Below are 25,362 nucleotides of genomic sequence, written 5' to 3'. Positions count from 1 at the left end.
ACGGGACCGCACCGCCACTTCCCAGCAAATTAGGGACACTGTTGCTCCTGGGGTATCGGCGAGGACCATTCGCAACCGTCTCCATGAAGCTGGGCTACGGTCCCGCACACCGTTAGGCCGTCTTCCGCTCACGCCCCAACATCGTGCAGCCCGCCTCCAGTGGTGTCGCGACAGGCGTGAATGGAGGGACGAATGGAGACGTGTCGTCTTCAGCGATGAGAGTCGCTTCTGCCTTGGTGCCAATGATGGTCGTATGCGTGTTTGGCGCCATGCAGGTGAGCGCCACAATCAGGACTGCATACGACCGAGGCACATAGGGGCAACACCCGGCATCATGGTGTGGGGAGCGATCTCCTACACTGGCCGTACACCTCTGGTGATCGTCGAGGGGACACTGAATAGTGCACGGTACATCCAAACCGTCATCGAACCCATCGTTTTACCATTCCTAGACCGGCAAGGGAACTTGCTGTTCCAACAGGACAATGCACGTCCGCATGTATCCCGTGCCACCCAACGTGCTCTAGAAGGTGTAAGTCAACTACCCTGGCCAGCAAGATCTCCGGATCTAGAAGGTGTAAGTCAACTACCCTGGCCAGCAAGATCTCCGGATCTGTCCCCCATTGAGCATGTTTGGAACTGGATGAAGCGTCGTCTCACGCGGTCTGCACGTCCAGCACGAACGCTGGTCCAACTGAGGCGCCAGGTGGAAATGGCATGGCAAGCCATTCTACAGGACTACATCCAGCATCTCTACGATTGTCTCCATGGGAGAATAGCAGCCTGCATTGCTGCGAAAGGTGGATATACACTGTACTAGTGCCGACATTGTGCATGCTCTGTTGCCTGTGTATATGTGCCTGTGGTTCTGTCAATGTGATCATGTGATGTATCTGACCCCAGGAATGTGTCAATAAAGTTTCCCCTTCCTGGGACAATGAATTCACGGTGTTCTTATTTCAATTTCCAGGAGTGTAATTGAGTGTGGTGTCACCGCCAGACACCACACTTGCTAGGTGTAACCTTTAAATCGGCCGCGGTCCGTTAGTATACGTCGGACCCGCGTGTCGCCACTATCAGTGATTACAGACCGAGCGCCGCCACACGGCAGGTCGAATCTAGAGAGACTCCCTAGCACTCGCTGCAGTTGTACAGCCGACTTTGCTCGCGATGGTTCACTGTCTACATACCCTCTCATTTGCAGAGACGACAGTTTAGCATAGCCTTCTGCTACGTCATTTGCTACGACCTAGCAAGGCCCCATAGTCAGTTACTATAAGAAATGTCTTCAAGAATGTATCCTGAACAGATAATATTGTGAATCATGGACCGTCAAGAGCGACGTTCATCATTAATGGATTAAAGTTAAGTTGTTGTTGTTGTTGTTGTTGTTGTGGTCTTCAGTCCTGAGACTGGTTTAATGCAGCTCTCCATGCTACTTTATCCTGTGCAAGCTTCTTCATCTCCCAGTACCTACTGCAACCTACATCCTTCTGGATCTGCTTAGTGTATTCATTTCTTGGTCTCCCTCTACGATTTTTATCCTCCACGCTGCCCTCCAATACTAAATTGGTGATCCCTTGATGCCTCAGAACATGTCCTACCAACCGATCCCTTCTTCTGGTTAAGTTGTGCCACAAACTTTTCTTCTCTCCAATCATATTCAATACTTCCTCATTAGTTACGTGATCTACCCATCTAATCTTCAACATTCTTCTGTAGCACCACATTTCGAAAGCTTCTATTCCCTTCTTAGTCTTTCAGTGCTTTGTCAAACTCTTCACGCAGTATCGTATCTCCCATTTCATCTTCGTCTACATCCTCTTCCATTTCTTTAATATTGTCCTCAAGTACATCGTCCTTGTATAGACCATCTATATACTCCTTCCACCTTTCTGCTTTCCCTTTTTTCCTTAGAACTGGGTTTCCATCTGAGCTCTTGATGTTCATACAAGTGGTTCTCTTATCTCCAAAGGTGTCTTTAATTTTCCTGTAGGCACTATCTATCTTACCCCTAGTGAGATAAGCCTCTACATCCTTACATTTGTCCTCTAGCCATCCCTGCTTAGCCATTTTGCACTTTCTGTCGATCTCATTCTTGAGACGTTTGTATTCCTTTTTGCCAGCTTCATTTACTGAATTTTTATATTTTCTCCTTTCATCAATTAAATTCAATATTTCTTCTGTTATCCAAGGATTTCTACTAGTCCTCGTCTTTTTACCTACTTGATCCTCTGCTGCCTTCACTACTTCATCCCTCAAAGCTACCCATTCTTCTTCTACTGTATTTCTTTCCCCCATTCCTGTCACTTGCTCCCTTATGCTCTCCCTGAAACTCTGTACAACCTCTGGTTCTTTCAGTTTATCAAGGTCCCATCTCCTTAAATTCCCACGTTTTTGCAACTTTTTCAGTTTTAATCTACAGGTCATAACCAATAGATTGTGGTCAGAGTCCACATCTGCCCCTGGAAATGTCTCACAATTTAAAACCTGGTTCCTAAATCTCTGTCTTACCATTAAATAATCTATGTGATACCTTTTAGTATCTCCAGGGTTCTTCCATGTGTACAACCTTCTTTCATGATTCTTAAACCAAGTGTTTGATATGATTAAGTTGTGCTCTGTGCAAAATTCTACCAGGTGGCTTCCTCTTTCATTTCTTAGCCCCAAACCATATTCACCTACTACGTTTCCTTCTTTCCCTTTTCCTACTACCGAATTCCAGTCACCCACGACTATTAAATTTTCGTCACCCTTCACTGTCCGAATAATTTGTTTTATTTCATCATACATTTCTTCAATTTCTTCGTCATCTGCAGAGCTAGTTGGCATATAAACTTTCACTACTGTAGTGGATGTGGGTTTCGTATGTATCTTGACCACAATAATGCGTTCACTATGCTGTTTGTAGTAGCTTACCAGCACCCCTATGTTTTTATTCATTATTAAGCCTACTCCTGAATTACCCCTATTTGATTTTGTGTCGTCACCTTACCAGAAGTCTTGTTCCTCGTGCCACCGAACTTCACTAATTCCCACTATATCTAACTTTAACCTATTCATTTCCCTTTTTAAATTTTCTAACCTACCTGCTCGATTAAGTGATCTGACATTCCACGCTCCGATCCGTAGAATGCCAGTTTCCTTTCTCTTGATATCAAACTAATTACGTCGCTTTCTGAATTCTCATTCCTTGTCATGTTCCAGACCTCACGTCAGTATAGTTCTTCCCTCCTGACACTAGCCTGCTTGAGCGAAAGCGAGTGCATTTCGGCCTCCATTCGTAACACGGTGTTGGCTCTTCTGCTGACACAAAATTGAGGATGTAGGTGGCAAGTGCTACTGAGAGATGAAAAGTTCGGCACAGGAGAGGGACTCGTGGCAGGCCGTATCAAACCAGTCAGTAATGACTGCGCCAGTATAAATGTGGAGAACTTTGAGCTCGTACTTAGGCACTATTCACGTTTGAGGACGGTGAATGTTGTAGGGGCCAACTTTTACTGTCCCATACTGCGCGACGGTCTGCGGTGCACAGATATAGCGGCTGTGAAGAGGGCCTAAACCAGGAGAGTGTTGGGACAGTGGGGCCACGGCGACTTGGCGGCCAGTCAGGCAGGCAGGACGTGGTCGAGGCGTGACGGCAGCTGGGCTCCCGCCGGAGCCGGGACACTCGTGTCGGGGCCTGCCGCCGCCGCCGCCGCCGCCCCACCGCCGCCCACGGCCGCCGCGCCGCCTCCCGGCTGGGGGTCAATGCCGGGCTCCTGCCTGCGTAGGCCGGACGGCGCGCGCCTGCCTGCCCGCCGCACGTCGACCTCCGCGGTCGCACGGCGCGCCTCTCATGTCTCGCTGTGCAGCGGTGCCACCCGGCGGTCCGCCTTCCTACAATTCGTACTGGCACCGTTCTTTGTCTACATGTCCCTATAGAGGGTGAGGCACGTAAAACTGTTTGACGGAATATTAGGCGCAGTACACAAGGGAGTAAAAACAAAAAAAGTTGTTCACCTCTAAGAGGGACATCCATCGACCCCTCTGCACCACTCCCGGAGGCGGGAGGGGGGGTGACTTTGAAATCTTAAATAGGAACCCCAATAATTTATTGCAGATTTGGATTCTGCGTGAAAAAAGTATGAAACTTTGAAAGGTATGTGCTGAGATTCGATCAGGACAGAGCCAGGGAAAAATGTCGATGGTTCCCAACCGCAAGGTTGGACGAGTAGTGCATCTACGAGTAGTAAGATCTTTGACAGCTAACAGAGCTAGAAGCACGCGGTAAAAGTTGGAGTAGTGGTGCGGAGATGCGCAGAGGCAGCAGACGTGTTTCGAGTCGGAGCTAGATGCCTGCAGGAGGCAGCCGGGTCGTGACAGCATCAAAGTAAGAATTGGCGCTACGCACATAATAAGCTATATAATGAGCGAAACTCGGTACATACCTGGGGAAATTAGAAAGAATAATTAATAAAATAGGTTTTCTTTGGTTAAATGATGTCTAAAAGCTATATAGAAATGCCATTGTTGATGCAATAAGCGTTTTGTGAAACTTTCTCGTAAATCCATGCTATAGAAGTTTTTTTTAGTTTTTCACATGTGCCTTAAAAGTTTAAACAATTAATATTTTTTAGATAAAATTGGAGTTTCATCTCACATCTTATGTCTTTTTCCTGTGCTTGCATTGAACCAAAAGGTACATTAAAGTAAAGTTCCCATGAGTAAAGCTAATAATTTCATTTATCAGAGTAAAGTAATCTATATGCCATTGCACAGTTGGTAAATTATTCAGATCAGGACAGAATTTTTATTATGTAACAAACAGGGCCAAAATGAGTAAAGTTATCTAGAATGACAATTTTATGCCATTGCACTACGGCTGAGTTGAATATATGTTTTACTATCGGCTAAACGGGAAGGAGTGCACGAGCTAAGTCCACAGACCCAGTCAGATGCAGGTTGGTGACCTTCATTTATTTTTACCACTAAACTTTCATGCAGTCGGATGTGTATTTTGAGCATTAATTTTCCAACAATATTTTCATGCAGTCAGATAAAATTCAGTTCAGTTAAATACGCAGTCAGATGCAAGTTTTATTAAAGACTAAAGCAGTCACATGCAGTTCAGTCTAGTTTAAATAGAGAATTTTTATTAACAACATTTTCAACTTTTGTATGAAACATTTCTTTCGTTTCATGATACATGGCGCTATGATCGGCGCACATCAATATGGGGTGCCAGCCCCTCAGGCAATACAAAATATGGGTTCCTATTTAAGATTTTAAAGTCACCCCCCCCCCCCCCCCTTCCGCCGTCGGGTGTGTTGCACGGGGGTCGAGCGTTATGTTAGTGGATGACCCTCTTACAGGTGAACAACGTTTATTCCCAATTTTTGTTAGTGCGACGTGTATTTCGCCAAATATTCCGACAAACAGTTTTAAATGCCTCACCCTGTATATACACTGGTGTCCAAATATTAAGTCAAAAAACCCAAAATTTGCAAGGTTGCGCTTATTTTGCCAGAGAACAATATAAACAGGTGATAGTAAAGTAGAAACAATGTAAAGGCTACAGGACGTAAACAACCGCAACATGCATAACGGTAGACAAAAACAAAAATGTTCTTCGTTTTTTTTTCAACTTAACGGACTTGCACACACATTCCAACAACTGGTTAAGCTTAGTACGGGGTGTGACCAACTCTGGCCTGACAGCGACGGGGCATGCTGTGAGTGATGTCCTCAGTCTCAAGTTGAGGCAAAAACGCCCATTCTTCCCGCAGAGCTGCTCGCAAGTCTTGGGGAGTGGTTGGAGGACACTGCTGTGATACAGCCTGTATCCCTAGTGCATCCCAGACGTGTTCTATGGGATTCAAATAGGGAGAGCGAGCAGGTCACTCCATGCGTCCAGTATCTTCCATTTCGAAGAAAACATTAACCACGCCTGATCTATGAGGTCGACTGTCATCGTCAGGCAATACGAAGTCAGGGCCCACAGCACCTCGCAACAACCGCACATGAGGTCACGACGTCTCACCACGATACAAAAGCTTGCAGATTTAACCATGCAATTTCATGAAGAGATGTTCGAGTAGTCAACGTAATCCCTGCCCACACCATTGGGATCATCCACGATATCAGTCTAATTCCATAATGGTTGGGTCCCGAAATCATGTTCCACGCTCCCTCCAGATGTGAATCCGCCTAGAATCACTGTCCAGACCAAACCGGGACTCATATGTGGAAATACTGAAACGTACTCTTAGAAAAATTTAAAATGGCAGCGCTGGTAAACACCTTACATTATTTGATTTTCAAACAGCTGAGCAAAACTGAACGTACTCAGACATTTCTCTCTTTACTTATTCTGATCATCACTAAACTGACACAATATTTTTAGCGCAACGCAATCTGACTTTCAATAATCCCTACAAAAGAATGGCCCTGGCTAACAATAACCTACATCTTTCATGAATCACTTACCTCACAAAAATCTTCATTACTCGAACTACTGCAATACAGCGAGGGCCAATACTGCCAGCTAAATAAAAGATTCTAACTACTGAAGTCACTAACTACTGATAGGCATAGTTAGCGAATGAAAGATTTTAGTAGAGAACAAACATTGTATTTACCTTAATAATGTTCCAAAGTCATCATATATATCAGTTCATGATATCCAATATTACAAATTTACTCTTTCTGATGGACACACGTCCAGATCGTCCACTCTCAAAATTCTGCCATTTCTCTCCCCACATCCACCACTACTGGCGGCTCACCTCCAACTGCGCAACGCTACGCGCTGTTCACGTCCAACTGCCCAACACTACAATGGCGAATATTTCAACAATGCCACCCAGCCACAGACTGCACACAGCACAACCAGTGATTTTCATACAGAGTGCTAGGTGACATAACCAACATAAAAACCTAAACAGCCTACTTACCGAGCGCTACGTGGTGTTACCAACATATAAACCCAAACAGCCTACTTACAATGTCATTGGCCCACTGTTCGGCCGTGCAGGTGGTACGGTTCCACTCTGGACGTTCCCTTCTGTGAAGACGCGTCAGAGGTACACATACAGCAGGTCTCCGACAGTAAAGGCTACACTGTCAAAGCCTCCTCTACTCTGTTTACCTTGATACAACACGTCCAGGGGATGCTGCGAGATCAGACGCCAGTTGCCGTGCAGTACCAAGGCCGCACCGTTGTGCCTTTATAGCCAAACAACGATTCTCTCTGTTTAATGTTACACTTGGTCGACTCCCCCCCCCCCCCCCCCCTGGTCTTCGGGATACAGTTTCGGTTTCTATAAACTGTCGCCTTATCCGAAAAATCACAGATCAACCCGCATTAAGCCACCAGGCCACATGAGTTCGAGACTGTCCTGCTTCACTCTCCCCATGGCCATCCACCGGAGAGAGCCTGGTAGGCGTCTTCCCTGTGCCATACTGCACCGCCTGCGACTGTGTACACAGCGACTGTGGATGTGGGACTACCCGGCAAACACTATTCCGTTTGATACGTGCCCTGAAGTCATTGTCCAGAGAATTGACGAACAGGACTTTGATGTGAATTTGGATTGGTTTAGCGACGAAGCCCACTTTCATTTTGATGTGTTTGTCAATAAGCAAAACTGGTCCATTTGGGGGCCTGAGAATCCGCATTTCAAGTCTCAACAGGTGAGTGTGCAATGTGCAGTCACGGAATAATCGGTGTGATATTCCATGATGTCACTGTGACTACTGTACGGTCAGTGCAGGCTTTGGAAGATGATTTCATCCTCATTATCCAAAGTGATCCTGATTTCGACAAGATGTGGTTCATGCAAGACGGAACTCGCCACATCGAAGCAGGAGGACTTTGGGGACCGCATGGGGTACCCAGAGGCCGCTGACATGGGCGTCGATTGGCCGCCATATTCTCAGGATTTGAACATGTGCGACTCCTTTTTGTGGGGCTATATTAAAGACCAGGTGTGCAGCATTAACCCCAAAACCATTAACGTGCTGAACACGGCCATTCAGGACGTCATCGACAGCACCGATGTTCCGACACTTCAGCGGATCGTCCAGAATTTCGCTATTAGTCTGCGGCACATCATCGGCAATCTTGGCAGAGATATCAAACATGCCATAAGCTACATCCGAATATCTGTAGTGATGTTAACATGTTGAATAAAGTGTGCGCACGCCGTAGGTTGTAGCTAATTTACATTTTTTATGTATTTCAATAATTAACGCCCTGTATAATACCTACACAAGGAAACTGACATATACGTAACTATGAAATGGTGTGAGTTCTTGTGTGAGTGAGTTGTACAGTGAGACCAATGTTCTTGATAGAAATAAATTGTCTCGAATGCTGATACAAACCGATAAGTCACTGTCAGGTTGTAATGCGTGGTAGCGTGGCGCTACGTCGACGTAAGTTCCTCAATAAAGTCTTCCGTACTGAGGTTGATACAAGCTTCAAGGTCCACTGAATCTGGGGCGATGCTCTGAACGTCGCTGCTTAAATAGACGCGACGGTCAGTCAGAGTGTCAGGCAGTGAGGCTGAAGATCCTGAAGATCCTCTGGTAGCGCGTATGCGTGGAGACAGACGTCGGAGACAGCGAGCGACAGCAGAGCCAGTTCGCCGGCGGCGCTCTGGCGGCAGGGTTCGAAAGCGCCGCCCGGCCCCTCTCCCTCGTAGCTGAGTGCGGTCGGCGAACACGCCGCCGACGCTGCAGGTTTTCTGTGTGAGACCACGCACTCACAGGCGCTGCCACTGTTCACTGCTTGACCTCTAGGATGGCAATGAAACAACCCACACATATAAAATTTTAATTTAAAGCAGTTTAGCGCCACCCCTTACAACCACGGTTTGCCGTAGGTTTCCCTTGTTTACCCAGCTAATGCCAAAACTGGAAGTCCCTTCCAAAATATTATGAGTGGGAACGCCCTCTGCCTCACCCCTGACCTGCGGGCGCATTTGGCTGGAAAGAACAAAGTTCTGCAAGAGCCTGCTCACATCCTGTGAGTAGGGAATGAAAGATGTAGCAGTGGATCTTTCATGTCCCAAAATTCTGTTATCATCACTCTTCATGCACAGGCCCGGTTTTTCAACTTTTTTCCGCGAGCGGAGAAGCATCTTTCGAGATGGAAAATAGTTCAAATGGCTCTGAGCACTATGGGACTTAACTTCTGAGGTCATCAGTCCCCTAGAACCTAGAACTACTTAAACCTAAATAACCTAAGGACATCACACACATGCATGCCGGATGCATGATTCGAACCTGCGACCGTAGTGGTCGCACGGTTCCAGACTGTAGCGGCTACAACCGCTCGGCCGGCTTTCGACGTGGTTCGAAGTGATCAACCCGCGCCTCATCGCTGGTTACTGTGCTACTGAAAAGTGTCATCTTTCCTATTCAAAACATCTTGAAATGAACTTCGGCATTTCTAATCGTTCCTCTGTGTGTTTTTATGTCAGCGGACATGGTATCCATCTGGCGGAAAGATTACGACGCTTAAGAAATTCGTTGCCTACTGCAAATGCTGAACTGTGGCTAATGTTCAGACGCACTCAGTATCACCAGTTCTGTCCAGACGATGATCACGCGAATCGTCCGCTCGGCTGGCTGATATTCTGTGCATCTTCGAAATGGATGGCGTACCCGAACGCTCTTCGTTGCACGCAATCTCCACTTTGAAATCTTCAAGGACGTGCTGAAAAGTATTTTATTCTATTCTCCATGTCGGCTGAGGTATTACATGTCATGCATATTACCCGGTCGACTTTCCAGCTTGGCTGAAGCAAATTGGAAGTTTATGCCGCTAGAAAGCTGCGAATTACAGCTTGCAGTATGGCGGTGTGTAACGTAACAATGTCAGTGTGTGACAAACAGCCTGCTGTAAAACCCCAGAAAACTCTCGGTCCACCCGTGGAGCGACCCCTCCCTTCAGCACGGCAGTGTCAGACAACACACTAGCGCTGTGACGTGTGCCACAACCCGACACTCTGGGTTCACTGTCATCGATCATCCTCCACACAGCCGCGACTTAGTACCATCCGATTATCATCTGTCCTCAAACCTTAAAGAAGACCTTCGAGTTGTTCACTTCGACAGTGGTGAAGTGGTGCAAGCAGAGATGTTGTGGCTCAGTCAACAAAGTGAATCATTCTACGGTGGCGTCTCATTGGGAGAAATGTGTTGGTCGACAGGCGGAGTACTCATATGTTGCGAAATAATAATGCAGACATGAAAAATAGAGTCGTAGAATATTAATAAAGTTTGTTATGTTTTAAAAAAGCTTTAAGAGTTTTAGCATAAGAAAATGTGAGGCATTACTTTTCAGCACGCCCATTCGTACATTTTTCGTTCATTAATACAGCTCCCACCACACTGCAGCTGCATTTTGGCATTCTGCGAATAAAAAAAATGGCCTTCAGCACTATGGGACTTCTCAGGTCATCAGTCCCCTAGAACTTTGAACTATTTCAACCAAACTAACCTAAGGACATCACACACATCCATGCACGAGGCAGGATTCGAACCTGCGACCGTAGCGGTCGCGCGATTCCAGACTGTTGCACCTAGAACCGCTCGCCCCACCTGGATGGCTCATTCTGCGAATAATTTCCACAGCATTCGTCCCCTCATTTCATCTTTGTTCCATACGTACAACGGGACACTCAGTGCCGTCAATCAATAGAGCAGAAAAACATTCCTCTAGTTATCGAATTTCCCTCGTATATTCTCGAAACTTGTAAATAAACCACGTAATTACGAAACTACTTTGGTGGACAAAGCTGAAGGCCACAATAAAAAAAATAAAGTCCGTTGTGTCAGTCTGGTGCTATACTAAGCACATAGGCTAACATCAGTGAGAGAACTTGTTGACCACAGTTTGACTTACTATTTGTGCCTTTTGGCACCATATTCTATGACTAGTTATGGTTAATAAAACGATGTGTGATTTGAGAATGTTCGTGTCAATCCGAAACCGCTAATCACTGCAGCAAAAATTGTATATTAATGCAACTGAGACGGACGAAATGAAAATGGAAAAAAAATATCCAATTTTCTCACTGCTCAACAGTTGCGGACATAGCATCCCGTGGCAGCATGCCTCGACTCAACAAATAAATAAGTGAATAAATAGGAAGTATTTTACAATACTTCTGCAGTGAACGGTTCGTCGTTTACGGCTGGTATAAGAGAAGTGCTACGGCTGCCCGCCCCGCCGCCGCTGCCGGTTACACAACAGGCAGACGGCAGCCGCTCAGGCGGATTACGGATTACGGGGAACCGCCGGCCGCAAATGGCGGAGAAACTCGCCGATGGGCGCGCAGATCTGCGCGCTTGCCGCCGGCGCTTTCCCTTCCGCAGCCGCCCGAAAAGCGGCCGCTTCCGCGTCCAGTCACTGACTGGGTCCGGCACTGCAGCGTCTGGTGTGACCAGACACCTGTGAACCGAAGAGTGCAGTGTCACCTCATAACGAACAGCCGCTACCTGACGTCTTCCTGCCACGTCCGCATGAGAAGTGTTGCTCTCAAGGGGACCAGCGACTCTTCTGCTGACGCAGGTGAAACAAGCGATTTATCGGAATCAGAAAGAGGTCTGACCAAATGACCAGGGCAATCGACATTTTCGTTACGATTAAGTTTGTAAACTGTTTCTAATCTTTTTGTTCAAAATTTGCCGTGGACGTTACAAGCAGCAGGCACTTTCTGTCATTTGTCAAAGGCATTTGATTGTGTGAACCACAACATCCTTTTAAATAAATTAGAATTCTATGGTGTCACGGGCAGTGCTGCAAAATGGTTCACGTCATATCTCGTTAACAGGAAACAAAGGGTATCAGTCCAAGGGACTAGTGAATTAAGTCATCAGTCATCATCAGAATAGGAAGAAATTATATGTGGTGTCCCACAAGGATCCATCTTAGGGCCATTGTTTTTTCTTGTGTACATTAATGATCTCTCACCAGTTACACTGCCAGAAGCAGAGTTCGTTTTGTTTGCAGATGACACAGGTATTGCAATAAATAGTATGTCGAGTGTAGTTCTAGAAAGATCTGCTAATAATATTGTCATGGATATTAATAAATGGTTTAAAGCCAAATCACTGACATTAAACTTCGAAAAGACTCGCTATATGCAATTCAGAACCTGTAAAAGGTTTCCACCCAGCATATGCATAAAGTATGAAGAAGATCAGGTAGAAGAGGTTTACAGTCTTAAATTCCTGGGATTACAACTTGATAATAAATTCTGTTGGGAGGAGCACACCACAGAACATCAGAAACGCCCTAACTAGTCTATATTTGCAATTTGAGTGTTAGCAAACATAGGCGACATAAAAATGAAAAAGCTTGCATACTTTGCTAACTTTTATTCCATAATTCCATATGGTATAATATTTTGGGTTAACTCTTCAAGTCAAACAAAAGCGTGTAATACGTATTATTTGTGGAGTAAATTCACGGACGTCCTGTAAATTCACGGACCTTTTGAAAGAACTGGGTATACTAACTACTGCCTCACAGTATACTTACTCCTTAATGATAATTTGTCCTAAATAATATACCTATTTTTCCAACGAACAGCTCAGTTCATACATACAATACCAGGAACAAAAATCATCTGCACAAGGACTTAAAAGCACTTACTTTAGTTCAAAAAGGGGTCCACTAACCAGGAACACTCATCTTTAATAATTTTCTAGCAAACATAAAAAGTTTAGTAACAAATAAAGATCAGTTTAAAAGGAGCCTGGAACACTTACTAGTGGCCAACTTCTTCTACTCCACTGACGAATTTTTTAATAGAAACAAATGATGTATTTATATATTCATACTATTAGTATTGTTATTTCAGCTTTAAAAAAATATTGACATGTTCCACATCCACGAGGATCTCCTCAGAACGGATCTATGGAACGAAAAAATAATTTATCTAATCTAATCAAAACGTATAACTGTGCTGTACTTTAAGTGACTAGATTTTTTTCTCCTTATACATACACTCCTGGAAATGGAAAAAAGAACACATTGACACCGGTGTGTCAGACCCACCATACTTGCTCCGGACACTGCGAGAGGGCTGTACAAGCAATGATCACACGCACAGCACAGCGGACACACCAGGAACCGCGTTGTTGGCCGTCGAATGGCGCTAGCTGCGCAGCATTTGTGCACCGCCGCCGTCAGTGTCAGCCAGTTTGCCGTGGCATACGGAGCTCCATCGCAGTCTTTAACACTGGTAGCATGCCGCGACAGCGTGGACGTGAACCGTATGTGCAGTTGACGGACTTTGAGCGAGGGCGTATAGTGGGCATGCGGGAGGCCGGGTGGACGTACCGCCGAATTGCTCAACACGTGGGGCGTGAGGTCACCACAGTACATCGATGTTGTCGCCAGTGGTCGGCGGAAGGTGCACGTGCCCGTCGACCTGAGACCGGACCGCAGTGACGCACGGATGCACGCCAAGACCGTAGGATCCTACGCAGTGCCGTAGGGGACCGCACCGCCACTTCCCAGCAAATTAGAGACACTGTTGCTCCTGGGGTATCGGCAGGGACCATTCGCAACCGTCTCCATGAAGCTGGGCTACGGTCCCGCACACCGTTAGGCCGTCTTCCGCTCACGCCCCAACATCGTGAAGCCCGCCTCCAGTGGTGTCCCGACAGGCGTGAATGGAGGGACGAATGGAGACGTGTCATCTTCAGCGATGAGAGTCGCTTCTGCCTTGGTGCCAATGATGGTCGTATGCGTGTTTGGCGCCGTGCAGGTGAGCGCCACAATCAGGACTGCATACGACCGAGGCACACAGGGCCAACACCCGGCATCATGGTGTGGGGAGCGATTTCCTACACTGGCCGTACACCTCTGGTGATCGTCGAGGGAACACTGAATAGTGCACGGTACATCCAAACCGTCATCGAACCCATCGTTCTACCATTCCTAGACCGGCAAGGGAACTTGCTGTTCCAACAGGACAATGCACGTCCGCATGTATCCCGTGCCACCCAACGTGCTCTAGAAGGTGTAAGTCAACTACCCTGGCCAGCAAGATCTCCGGATCTCTCCCCCATTGAGCAAGTTTGGGACTGGATGATGCGTCGTCTCACGCGGTCTGCACGTCCAGCACGAACGCTGGTCCAACTGAGGCGCCAGGTGGAAATGGCATGGCAAGCCGTTCCACAGGACTACATCCAGCATCTCTACGATCGTCTCCATGGGAGAATAGCAGCCTGCATTGCTGCGAAAGGTGGATATACACTGTACTAGTGCCGACATTGTGCATGCTCTGTTGCCTGTGTCTATGTGCCTGTGGTTCTGTCAGTGTGATAATGTGATGTATCTGACCCCAGGAATGTGTCAATAAAGTTTCCCCTTCCTGGGACAATGAATTCACGGTGTTCTTATTTCAGTTTCGAGGAGTGTATATGGTATTCTGCTGCTACCCCTAAAGCAGACACCTTATCAGTTATGTACTCAGATTAAATTAACCTCCACTTCCGTTTAAATTTACTACGATATTGCAGTGCCTGTATTGCTGAGAAGAACAATGCATGCATACGTATCCAAAGGAACACAGCATCGTCCTTCTTAGTAACAGAAGCACTGCAGTATCATATTTATCCGCCGATACCAAGCAGCGACTTTCAATTAAAATGTCCTCCTCCGTCTGGGAATTGCATAACGTGTGTACGTGTAAAGTTTGTGACGCAGGTACGACGACACCTGGAAGTCTTGCACGGAGAGCGAAGGCAGTAAAGGCGACCGCTAGCGTAGAGCGGGAAATCCGGATTAGAGGCCCCCACACAGCTGATACGCTTCCTTGTTCGCAACTGTGAATACATTTCATTTAAATTTACTGTGTTTGACAACATCCTTATGCAGTCCGATCCCCAAACATAACAAAACGCCCTCTGCTGGCAAGTCATGCCACTCGTAGACTCACCCAAATGCACAGCACTGACATAATGACGATGTTCATAGCTGGAAACATAGGCTCCGTAACGGGGGGAGGGCACAAGTAGGTGTTTGCCCCCTCCTGGAACCTGTATTTATTACATCAGACACAGCTTCGCCCAGGTAGAAGTAAGCATTTACGTGCGGACGACGCATTTATAATGTGAAGTATGGAGTGAGATAATACAAGACGCTCGCAGTCGGAGTTATGTCGCTCCTCAGTTTTGGAAGGAGGTTCCAAAGAGCAAGTTGAAGCCCTCTGTCCTCGAACAGCAACAAGTCTCACCTCCCGATCTTCACTGGACTCTTGAGACCGCATATTACTCAACCTTTAGGCGTTCTAGGGTATCGAGAAAGACTCGACCGGTTTATTGTCATGTTTAATTGTAAACAAAACGAAATCGACACGGTAGACACCCAAATCACAAAGGAGACTCAATAAAATCGTTTTTGCTATCCAAGAAGGCAAATATAAATGGAACCTATGTGAAGAAGCAAAGTAATTTCGTAAAGTTTTTGATGCCCAAAGCGAAATCAGTAAATCCGTATATCCTAGACACGTAAACTGACTGTCCGTTTCTCTTTGTAAAGATGAAGTTGCTGAGCTTAATTCTAGCACCCACATAAATATCCGATAATACTTCTATCATTTAGGTTAGAAAACTAACAGCGCCATCTGTTGGCTCTTTGGTTCACTACGCCGTCAGAATCGTGTCACTGATGTAAACAATGTAAAAACTTTAAATTAAGATATCTTTTTTTTCGTGATCCGATGTTGATGAAATGAAGTGTAAATTTTACCGCAATCTAGGCTCAAGTTATGTGATAACTCAGATTTTCTCAGTGTGATTCATTGGGAAGAAAATGGAAACAACAACTCGGCTGAACACCTAGAAGTTCACTATTAATGACGCTCAAGCTTCCTGTGAAAACCCTGTGGCAATTGGTCTAGTGGTTTTGGAGATTAGCGCGTTCAAACAGACCAACAGACAGACACAGTTTTTAAAAAGTGTGTTATTGTATTCTGTTACACTCCATATATCAATCGCAATCAGCCTTTGGTAAATACTTTGATTGTATAGACACGACGGTTTTGCAGTTAATAATTATTAGTCTGGTTAGTTAGTTAATAATTATACTTAGTTAATAACTATTAATATAAATTCTCTCCCAAGTTTAGCAATGATTGTCTGCGACCATACCAAATAGCAGGTGCAGCATTGTCAGTAAGCGAAATACTGTTCTTTTTAAACTTTATTTCCGTTTCTCCTCATTGACAAGTATTAATTTGGCATTTTCTTGATTATTTTTGTTTCCTCCATGGTTCCAACTTTTTTAATTTCATACTTTTAATTTTCAATGACAGCCTTCATTATTGGCATCTTAATAAAAACATTAATTGTGAATAACTTTGAAGACCATGGAGATTATCATAAAAATTATATAATTTAGGAAGTTAAGTCAGAACGGTGTCATTCATTTTCATGTTAATCATACAGAGTTGTGTGCTTAGCTTAGACTAAAAAAGAACATCCGTCCCATATTTCTGTCAAAATATCCCTAAGAAAAACATTGACTAGGCATCTATTAATCGTCTAAGGTACAGTGCATTTATGTAATTCTTGAAAAATTGATTTTATTGGAACGGTACATGTCCTCAGACTACGTGTACAAGTTGTATAGCGGTAAGAAGTGGCAACTCTAGAATATTGTCCCCTCCCGACAAAATTTCTGCGGACGCCCATGAGTAGAACACATACTAAAGAAATCAATAAGAATAATTAAATAAGATTGTGCATGTGTTATATTACTGACACATCATAATGTGAAACAGTAAATTCGTGTACCTGACTTTTGTAATTACTGGTTTCATTTATTTGTAAACCAGGGGAGTTTTTTATTGCATCCTGCAAGAGAATTCATACTAGCAACTTACCTCCCAAATTAAAGGAAGCGGCAATCCTGCTGCTTGTTGATATTTCTTCCGTGGCAGCCGAAGATCTGATGTCCGCTCGTTCCCATTGTATGTAGGTTGCGGGGGATGTAGCGGTCTCTGGATCCTCTGCTTTTGCAAGTCATTCTTTACAATTACTTGAGATAAGTTTGACCCCCAAGAAATTGGAAAGTTACAGTTTTGAGTAAGCAAATACTTTAAAGAAGCTTCAGATGTATAGCACTGACAGGATTGACCTAAAAATTCCACTTTCACACAGTTTTTCAAGAACGAGTAATCACACGACTTATTTATTCATTTTCACTGAGGAGCCATCGTTTACTGTACAGCCACTCAGTGCAGTCACTATGCTACGCCTCTACAAATGTCCATGCTTGATAGTCTGCAACTAATGCACTTTTTGCTTATAAGTTGCACACAAAATAAATTTTTAAAAAAATTGTTGCGATCCATGTATAAAATTTCTTATTCATTCGCGTGGAAGATGAGTGGTCTGGCGACGCCAGGTGGAGGAGACTCGATTCGTCCGTTGTTACACGTGTCGGTTACTATGTTCTGATCCTCGGCGAACTTCGAATAGACGCTCTCTGACCCACTTCATTGTATTCAGCAATTCACTCCACCGATAACGGACAGAGCGAGGTGGCGAGCACATTGGACTCGCATTCAGGAGGACGGCGGTTCAAACCCGCGTCCTGCCGTCCTGATTTAGGTTTTCCGTGATTTCCCTACATCGCTTCAGGTAACTGCTGGGGTGGTTCCCGTAAGGGGACACGGCCGATGTACTTCCCCATCCTTCCTTAATCCAATGGAACCCATGACCTCGCTGTTTGGTCCCCTCCCCCGTATCAGCCAACCACCCAACCACCGACAATTAAGTCACATTTCGAAGGTAACTGCTTCAAGGAGGTCTGATGTCCTCGTTATTTACTGAATTATGGAAGTCAAATGGCATGTTGCTTGTGAGGTATGTAGTGTCGTTCTCCAGCTTTCGATGAACAGTAATAGCTCAAAAATTGGAGATTCATTGAGTCTCCTGTGTCCGCAATACTCTTGCCCGTCTACCCACACGTCGTACGCTGCCAGACTGAGCCACCAGCAGTACCTTTTCCTAGAAGGTGTGTGGCCTAAATGCATTATTTGTGCCTCCGTGACGCACTAGATACCTGTCATGCTCAAAGTTCTGATTCCCATTATAGTCGGGTCATCGGGTCATTTGCCGGTCTCTGTGGCTGAGCGGTTCTAGGCGCTTCAGCCTGGAACCGCGCGACCGCTACGGACGCAGGTTCGAATCCTGCCTCGGGCATGGATGTGTGTGATGTCCTTAGGGTAGTTAGGTTTAAGCAGTTCTAAGTACTAGGGGAGTGATGTCCTCAGATGTTAAGTCCCATAGTGCTCAGAGCCATTTTTTTCGGGTTATTCTAAACGACACGCTGGTTCCTGTTCTAGAATGTGCCTGTCGCTACCGGTTTGAATTAGTCCGATCGACGACTTAACATCTATGTGTGCTTGTAGGCTGAATAAGAGAAGTAGGCTTGTCTCCGCTTGATGGAATAATTTATTTACGAAACCCTGTGGTCGCAACAGACAATATTAAACACTGCAACCGATAACTCGTGCGAAGGCGTGATAAAAGTTCAGTACGGTAAATTATTCCGTATCTGACACACTTGGATTCACGCTTTCGCCACGGAGTAGAATGTGGAATCGAATCAACAATCAAAGAATAAAACACAGAACAAATGTCGCTTGTGTATAGCGTCTATGGCGTCCAGCGGGAAAGTTTCACGGCACTGTATTTTCAAACACCCGCGCATGTCACGGCACTGGACGATGACATAAGGCGCCACAGTGCCCTCCAATAAAAAATGAAACAGATTACCAAAGAAGCGGACTAACAGATAGAAGATTAACGCAATCGTAACGTGTAAATAGTCCAAGGAATTTCCTTCACGATGACTGCGCAAGACCTGCAGCCATTCTAGCCTAGTGTTCTGACGCTGTGCTAGATGTTTCGGCCACGAGTAAACACATTAGCAGGTAAGGAACTGGGCACTTGGAACCATCAGCTTCAAGGGTCCCCTCGTGTGTTGCAGCGCCAATGGAAGCGTCCCAGATCCTGGAGGTGCTGGAGAAGCAGCTGGCGACTGCGGCTGGAGGCCGCGACCTGGAGGGGCGGCCGCTGCTGCTGGTGCCCGCTCCAGCCGAGGCGCCGCCGGCCTCCGTGGAGGAGAACCTCGACATCACGCTCAGCTACATCACGTCCATATACAGGTGAGCACGTGGCGGCCACCTTCTCAGGTCTGGGGAAAGTTCCGTGGTACACTCCGTTTTCTCACTTGTTTTTTACATTCTCAATAAAGTCCAGTAAATCTCAGCAGGCTTCTAAAGCACTCATCCAACCAGTCTACATCAGTATTCCGCAAGCCACCTTATGGTGTGTGGTGCAGGTTTTTTTGTGTAAGACTGGCACTTCCTCCATTTCCTGTTTCAGTTCCGTATGATGCTCGGGAAGAATGATTGTTGGTAAGCCACCGCGTGAGCTTGATATTTTTGCAAGGTATACGTTGAAGGAAACAATATATCCGTTGAATCATCCCATGTAGGCTTTCACGGCCGGCGTCTTCATCAGTAAACACTTCCGGACTAAGTTGCTGTGGTCGATCTGTAGAACTTCTTCTCCCTGACGTTTCGTTCTCAACTAAGGAGAATATCTTCCGAGGTGAGTCGACGGCTGGCTGCTAGGAGATGGGGCCGCCGCTTATATGCAGATCGTAGAGGGCGCCACCGCACGTCACGTGGCCTCGATGTGTAGCTATCTCTGGCTGTCGTCTGTTTTTTCGATTTGCAGGCAATCGATTGTCACGTGATTGATGCAACGTCGACCGCCATATCTTATCCAATTTTAATCGTTCTTCTTTACGATTAAAATTGTATTGATGTTTGTGGATTTCAATTGCCTCTCTATACATACGTGTATAATAATGCGACGTCCTCGCTAGCACGCTTGTCTGACCAAATTTTATTTCGTGATCTCCCTCCTTAAAAACATGTTCCGCTACTGCCGATTTGTCGATATGTCCCAAGCGACAGTTTCTTTTGTGCTCCGTCAAACGTGTATTGATGCTTCTTTTTGTAGTTCCTTTGTAAACCCTGCCACAATTACACGGAATGTTATACACCCCTGGGGTGGCTAGGGGGTGACGAGCATCTTTTGTTGATCTTAGGCACTCACTAATTTTCTTAGTAGGTCTGAAAATAGTCTCCACCTGAAACTTAGCTACTACTTTCCCATTGCGATCCGTGATGTTATGGATGAACGGAAGAAATACTTTTCCAGCTGATGGTTGTTGCTGTCTCCTATTTTTAGGCATTTTTCTACTTGGGTGAAGTGCTCGGGTAATCTCGTTTTTCATATAACCATTTTTCACAAAAGCCATTCGTAAATAATTTAGTTCTTCTTGTAAGTAGCCTGGTTCACAAATATTATTGGCCCAATCCACTAGTGTTTTTCTACTTGGGTGAAGTGCTCGGTTAATCTCGTTTTTCGTATAACCATAAATTGGACAAGATATGGCCGTCGACGTTGCATCAATCACGTGACAATCGATTGCCTGCAATCGAGAGAACAGACGATAGCCAGAGATAGCTACAAATCGACGCCACGTGACGTGCGGTGGCGCCCTCTACGATCTCCATATAAGCGGCGGCCCCAACTTCTAGCAGCCAGCCGTCGACTCACCTCGGAAGATGTTCTCCGTAGTTGAGAATGAAACGTCAGGGAGAAGAAGTTCTACAGATCGACCACGGCAATTTAGCCCGGAAGTGTTAACTGATGAATATATCCGTTGCCTCTTCTAGGAACGTACTATACCGGAATTTTAACATTAAACGACGCCGTGACGCACAATGCATTCTTGTAACTTCTGCCACTAGATTGGACGAGCGTATCCATAACGATTTTGGACTTTCAAAACCAAACTGTGACGAAATGCAACGTTCTTTTTTGGATCTTGTCTATTTCCTCTATGAGTGCTCTATGGTGCGAGGTGGTCCAGTGGTTAGCACACTGACTCGTATTCGTGAGAACGACGGTTCAAATTCGCAGTCTCCGTTCGGCAGTGGAGCGGCGAGGACATCTTGTTTGCGAAGTAGCGAGCGCGCGTAGTTTGTTTACCTCCTCATCGCAGGTTTCCTCGAGTCTGTTGACACTGACTCACTATGGCTCACTCTTACAGAAAAGCGACCATCAAGATCAGCTTCCAATCCGACCACGCACGACAACAAACCTTCGAAATGGAACGCTTTATCCATGACGAATTTCAACTTGAACCACAGCAAATCGTCGAAATGGTTCCAATGGCTCTGAGCACTATGGGACTTAACATCTGAGGTCATCAGTCCCCTAGAACTTAGAGCTACTTAAACTTAAATAACCTAAGGACACCACACACATGCCTCGGGCATGGATGAGTGTGATGTCCTTAGGTTAGTGGGTTTAAGTAGTTCTAAGTTCTAGGGGACTGATAATCTCAGAAGTTAAGTCCCATAGTGCTCAGAAGCATTTGAACCATCTGCGACAAGGTGGACAATGACGTGATACGTAACGCTGTTGTGAACAGATGTGCAAATTCTCTGATGGCTACACCAGGGCAGGAACCGTCGACCACGTGAGACTGGGGTTACGCGCTCTACAAGTCTGTGAATTCGCATTAGAATTGCTGCCAGACATAGACACCACAGCTTTCCGACTGTATGGGGTGTTCATTAGCCACATGGCAGAAAAATTGAACACCTTCGGGACGTAGCCGTTCTGAGAGGCATATGGCAAGGAAATATTGAATTAACAAAACATGGCCGGCCGCGGTGGTCTCGCGGTTCTAGGCGCGCAGTCCGGAACCGTGCGACTGCTACGGTCGCAGGTTCGAATCCTGCCTCGGGCATGGATGTGTGTGATGTCCTTAGGTTAGTTAGGTTTAAGTAGTTCTAAGTTCTAGGGGACTGATAACCACAGCAGTTGAGTCCCATAGTGCTCAGAACCATTTTGAACCATTTGAACAAAACATGTACCGTCCTACCTAGTCGGAGATGGACGTCGGGAGATCACAATGTACGATAGACAGCAATCTACTTGTTCTAGCTGCGCCCAGAACCACTTGGAAGACAGGGAACATCAGACTGGACAACTCTAGCAAGTTTAGAATTGACCGACATCATGGCCGAGTCGTCAGAGATAGAGGAAGGTCGCCCATCGACTTCGCAGGCGGTTTTGGACGAGAGAAATGAACTCGACGCCAGTTTGGTACTGACCTCTGCTTTTCTCCCTGGTGGGGATGCGATGAAGGAACCACACACTCATTTGGTCGTGGAAACCCCCAGAGGACACCGAGGAAACATAAATAGCGGCGCCATACATCCTCTGATGATTGCCTCCTGCAGATATCTACCCCAGTTGATGACCAGACGTCCGACGACACAGGAGACCTGGATGGTACTGGGTGGCCTTCAGCTATTGCTCTCCCTGACTTAGACGCGGCCTATATGGCCTCTCGTCCGAAAAGACTACGGGGACAGCACCCCATACATGGCAGAAAATAAAGAGTGGATTCAGCTTTGGTCATCCAGCGAGCAGGTGCCCCAGTGTAACCATGGTTAACTTACGGACGTTAGACAGACGATAACGAAGAAGATTCTATGCCCACCATGGTGCATGAGGTCAGGGCTGTCTCATCCCACACCTCGGTGCCTCCCTGGTAACAACAGACGACGTCGCGGACACAACCAGCAGGTGAAAGGCTACAGCATTGGAGCGACATCACTTAGAGACGATCAACATAAACATCATTCCGGCAAGTACAAAGTTGCCCCTGTTCCAAGATATCTTCGATGCAGGAGACTTCGACGCTGTCTTTCTCCAAGAGATCTACGTCGATGATTTCTCGGGTACGTACGGTTATATGTCTCGTGTGTTCCACTTCTTGCCAACTAACAGTGGTGTCACAGTTCTTCTCAAGGAGGGCCTAGAGTCGGTTGAAGAATTAAGTTGAAGTGATGGCGGTCATGATCTGGGGAAGCCTTTACGCAGGCTGCTATGGACTCTAGTTAGAAAGAGATACAGAGACCTATTGACGAAGCGAGGGGGCGTCTTGGTAAGCCGCGGGACTCGCGTTCTCAAAAACCGTGGCTCAAATCCAAACAATGGCTCTAAGCACTGTGGGACTTAACATCTGAGACCGTAAGTCCCCTAAGAACTACTTAAACCTAACTAACCTAACGAGATCACTCACACCCATGCCTGAGGCAGGACTCAAACCTGCGACCGCAGCAGCAGCGCGGTTCTGGACTGAAGCGCCTAGAACCGCTCGGCCACAGCGGCTGGCGTCTCAAAACTCCTTCCGATCATACAAACGTTTCCCACGATTTTCCTGAATCGCTTAAGCCGTATGTCGGAATGGTTTCTTTACGAGGGCAGGGCAGCTTTCCTTCACCGTCCATTCACAATTTGGGCATACGCTCTTTCTCTAACAGCCTCGTCGAGGGCGGGAAGTTAAACGCTAATCGTCATTTCTTTTCCTTACTTAGAAACCCACTGCAGGGCGACATCCATCCGCGTGTTCAGCTAGAATCACTCCATCACTTCCAAAACCTATCAGAGTGATTCGACGAACTCGCTACAGACTAAAAGCAATTGGCAGGCCTGTTGCGAGGAAGACGTGCTCCTCGGCCGGTGTTCCTGGAGCGCTCCGTCTGCCACGGACCGGCTCGGCTCTCTGCCTCTTCGACACGTTCTCAAATCCTCGGCACTGTGACTCGACGTCAAAGCAGCTGCGAAAGACAGCACTAACCCATTTCCTTTCTATCGTGAAATTATGTGGGTAAGTAACAGCGACACCATATCATAGGAGAAGAAAGAAAATAATTAAAGACAGTAAACTTTAAAGCCTTCCACTACTATTTACTTTAACCTGTGACTTAATAAGAGACTATGGGCCAGATTTTTATGCCACATTACCCATTTATATAGAGGGTGATGAAAAATCTCTGTTTGAGGGTGTTGCTACAGTGTATATGCAACGTAGCGCGACTGCGATGCGGGTATATAAGGTGGTCTATTGATCGTCAGCGGGCCAAATATCTCACGAAATAAGCGTCAGACGAAAAAACTACAAACAAAGAAGCTTGTCTAGCTTTAAGGGGGCAAACCAGATGGCCCTATGGTTGGCCCGCTTTTTTAAATAGGAACTCTCATTTTTATTACGTATTCGTGTAGTGCGTAAAGAAATGTGAATGTTTTAGTTGGAGCACTTTTTTCGCTTTGTGATGGATGGCGCTGTAATAGTCACAAACGTATAAGTACATGGTATCACGTAACATTCCGCCAGTGCTGATGGTATTTGCTTCGTGATACATTACCCGTGTTAAAATGTACCGTTTACCAATTGCGGAAAAGGTCGATATCGTGTTGATGTATGGCTATTGTGATCAAAATGCCCAACGGGCGTGTGCTATGTATACTGCTCGGTATCCTGCACGACATCATCCATGTGTACGGACCGTTCGCCGGATAGTTACGTTATTTAAGGAAACAGGGAGTGCTCAGTCACATGGAAAACATCACCCACGACCTGCAACAAATGGTGATGCCCAAGTATGTTTTTTTTTTTTTTTTTTTTTTTTGGCTGCTGTCGCGGCTAATCCACACATCAGTAGCAGACAAATTGCGCGAGAATCGGGAATCTCAAAAACGTCGGTGTTGAGAATGATACATCAACATCGATTGCACCTGTACCATATTTATATGCACCAGGAATTGCATGGCGGCGACTCTGAACGTCGTGTACAGTTTTGCCACTGGCCACAAGAAAAACTGCGGGACGATGACAGATATGTACTGTTGGGCAACGGAAAATCCACGATGGCTACGACAAGTGGAAAATCAGCGACCTTGGCGGGTTAATGTATGGTGCGGCATTATGGGAGGAAGGAAAATTGGCCCCCATTTTATCTATGGCAATCTAAATGGTGCAATGTATGCTGATTTCCTATGTAACGTTCTAAAGATGTTACTACAAGATGTTTCACTGCATGACACAATGACGATGTACTTCCAACATGATGGATGTCCGGCACATAGCTCGCGTGCGGTTGAAGCGGTACTGAATAGCGTATTTCATGATAGGTGCATTGGTCGTCGAAGCACCATACCATGGCCCGCACTTTTTGATCACCTCTTATATATAATCTAGGCAACGGCCTTGCCGCAGTTGGTACACCGATTTCCGTCAGATCACCGAAGTTAAGCGCTGTCGGGCGTGGCCGGCACTTGGATGGGTGACCATCCGGGCCGCCATTCCCTGTTGCCATTTTTCGGGGTGCACTCAGCCTCGAGGTGCCAATTGAGGAGCTACTCGACCGAATAGTAGCGGCTCTGGTCAAAGAAAACAATCGTAAC

The 25,362-nt window shown here is 46.1% G+C and overlaps 1 protein-coding gene across 1 annotated transcript in view; it reads left to right on the top strand.

Annotated features, from left to right (window-relative positions):
• The window catches only part of LOC126267900 (uncharacterized), a 1,063,720-nt gene that overhangs the window by 58,732 nt on the left and 979,626 nt on the right, over nucleotides 1-25,362 (top strand). Inside the window, exon 3 of the mRNA XM_049973211.1 lies at nucleotides 19,007-19,184. Within this exon, the coding sequence (XP_049829168.1) occupies nucleotides 19,007-19,184 (178 nt within the window). The remainder of the gene's footprint in view (nucleotides 1-19,006; nucleotides 19,185-25,362) is intronic.

This window comes from Schistocerca gregaria, chromosome 4 (genome assembly GCF_023897955.1).
Source record: "Schistocerca gregaria isolate iqSchGreg1 chromosome 4, iqSchGreg1.2, whole genome shotgun sequence".
In the NCBI taxonomy this organism is placed as follows: domain Eukaryota; kingdom Metazoa; phylum Arthropoda; class Insecta; order Orthoptera; family Acrididae; genus Schistocerca; species Schistocerca gregaria.
Note: the sequence above shows the minus strand (reverse complement) of the source record. Positions and strands in the feature narration are given on the sequence as shown.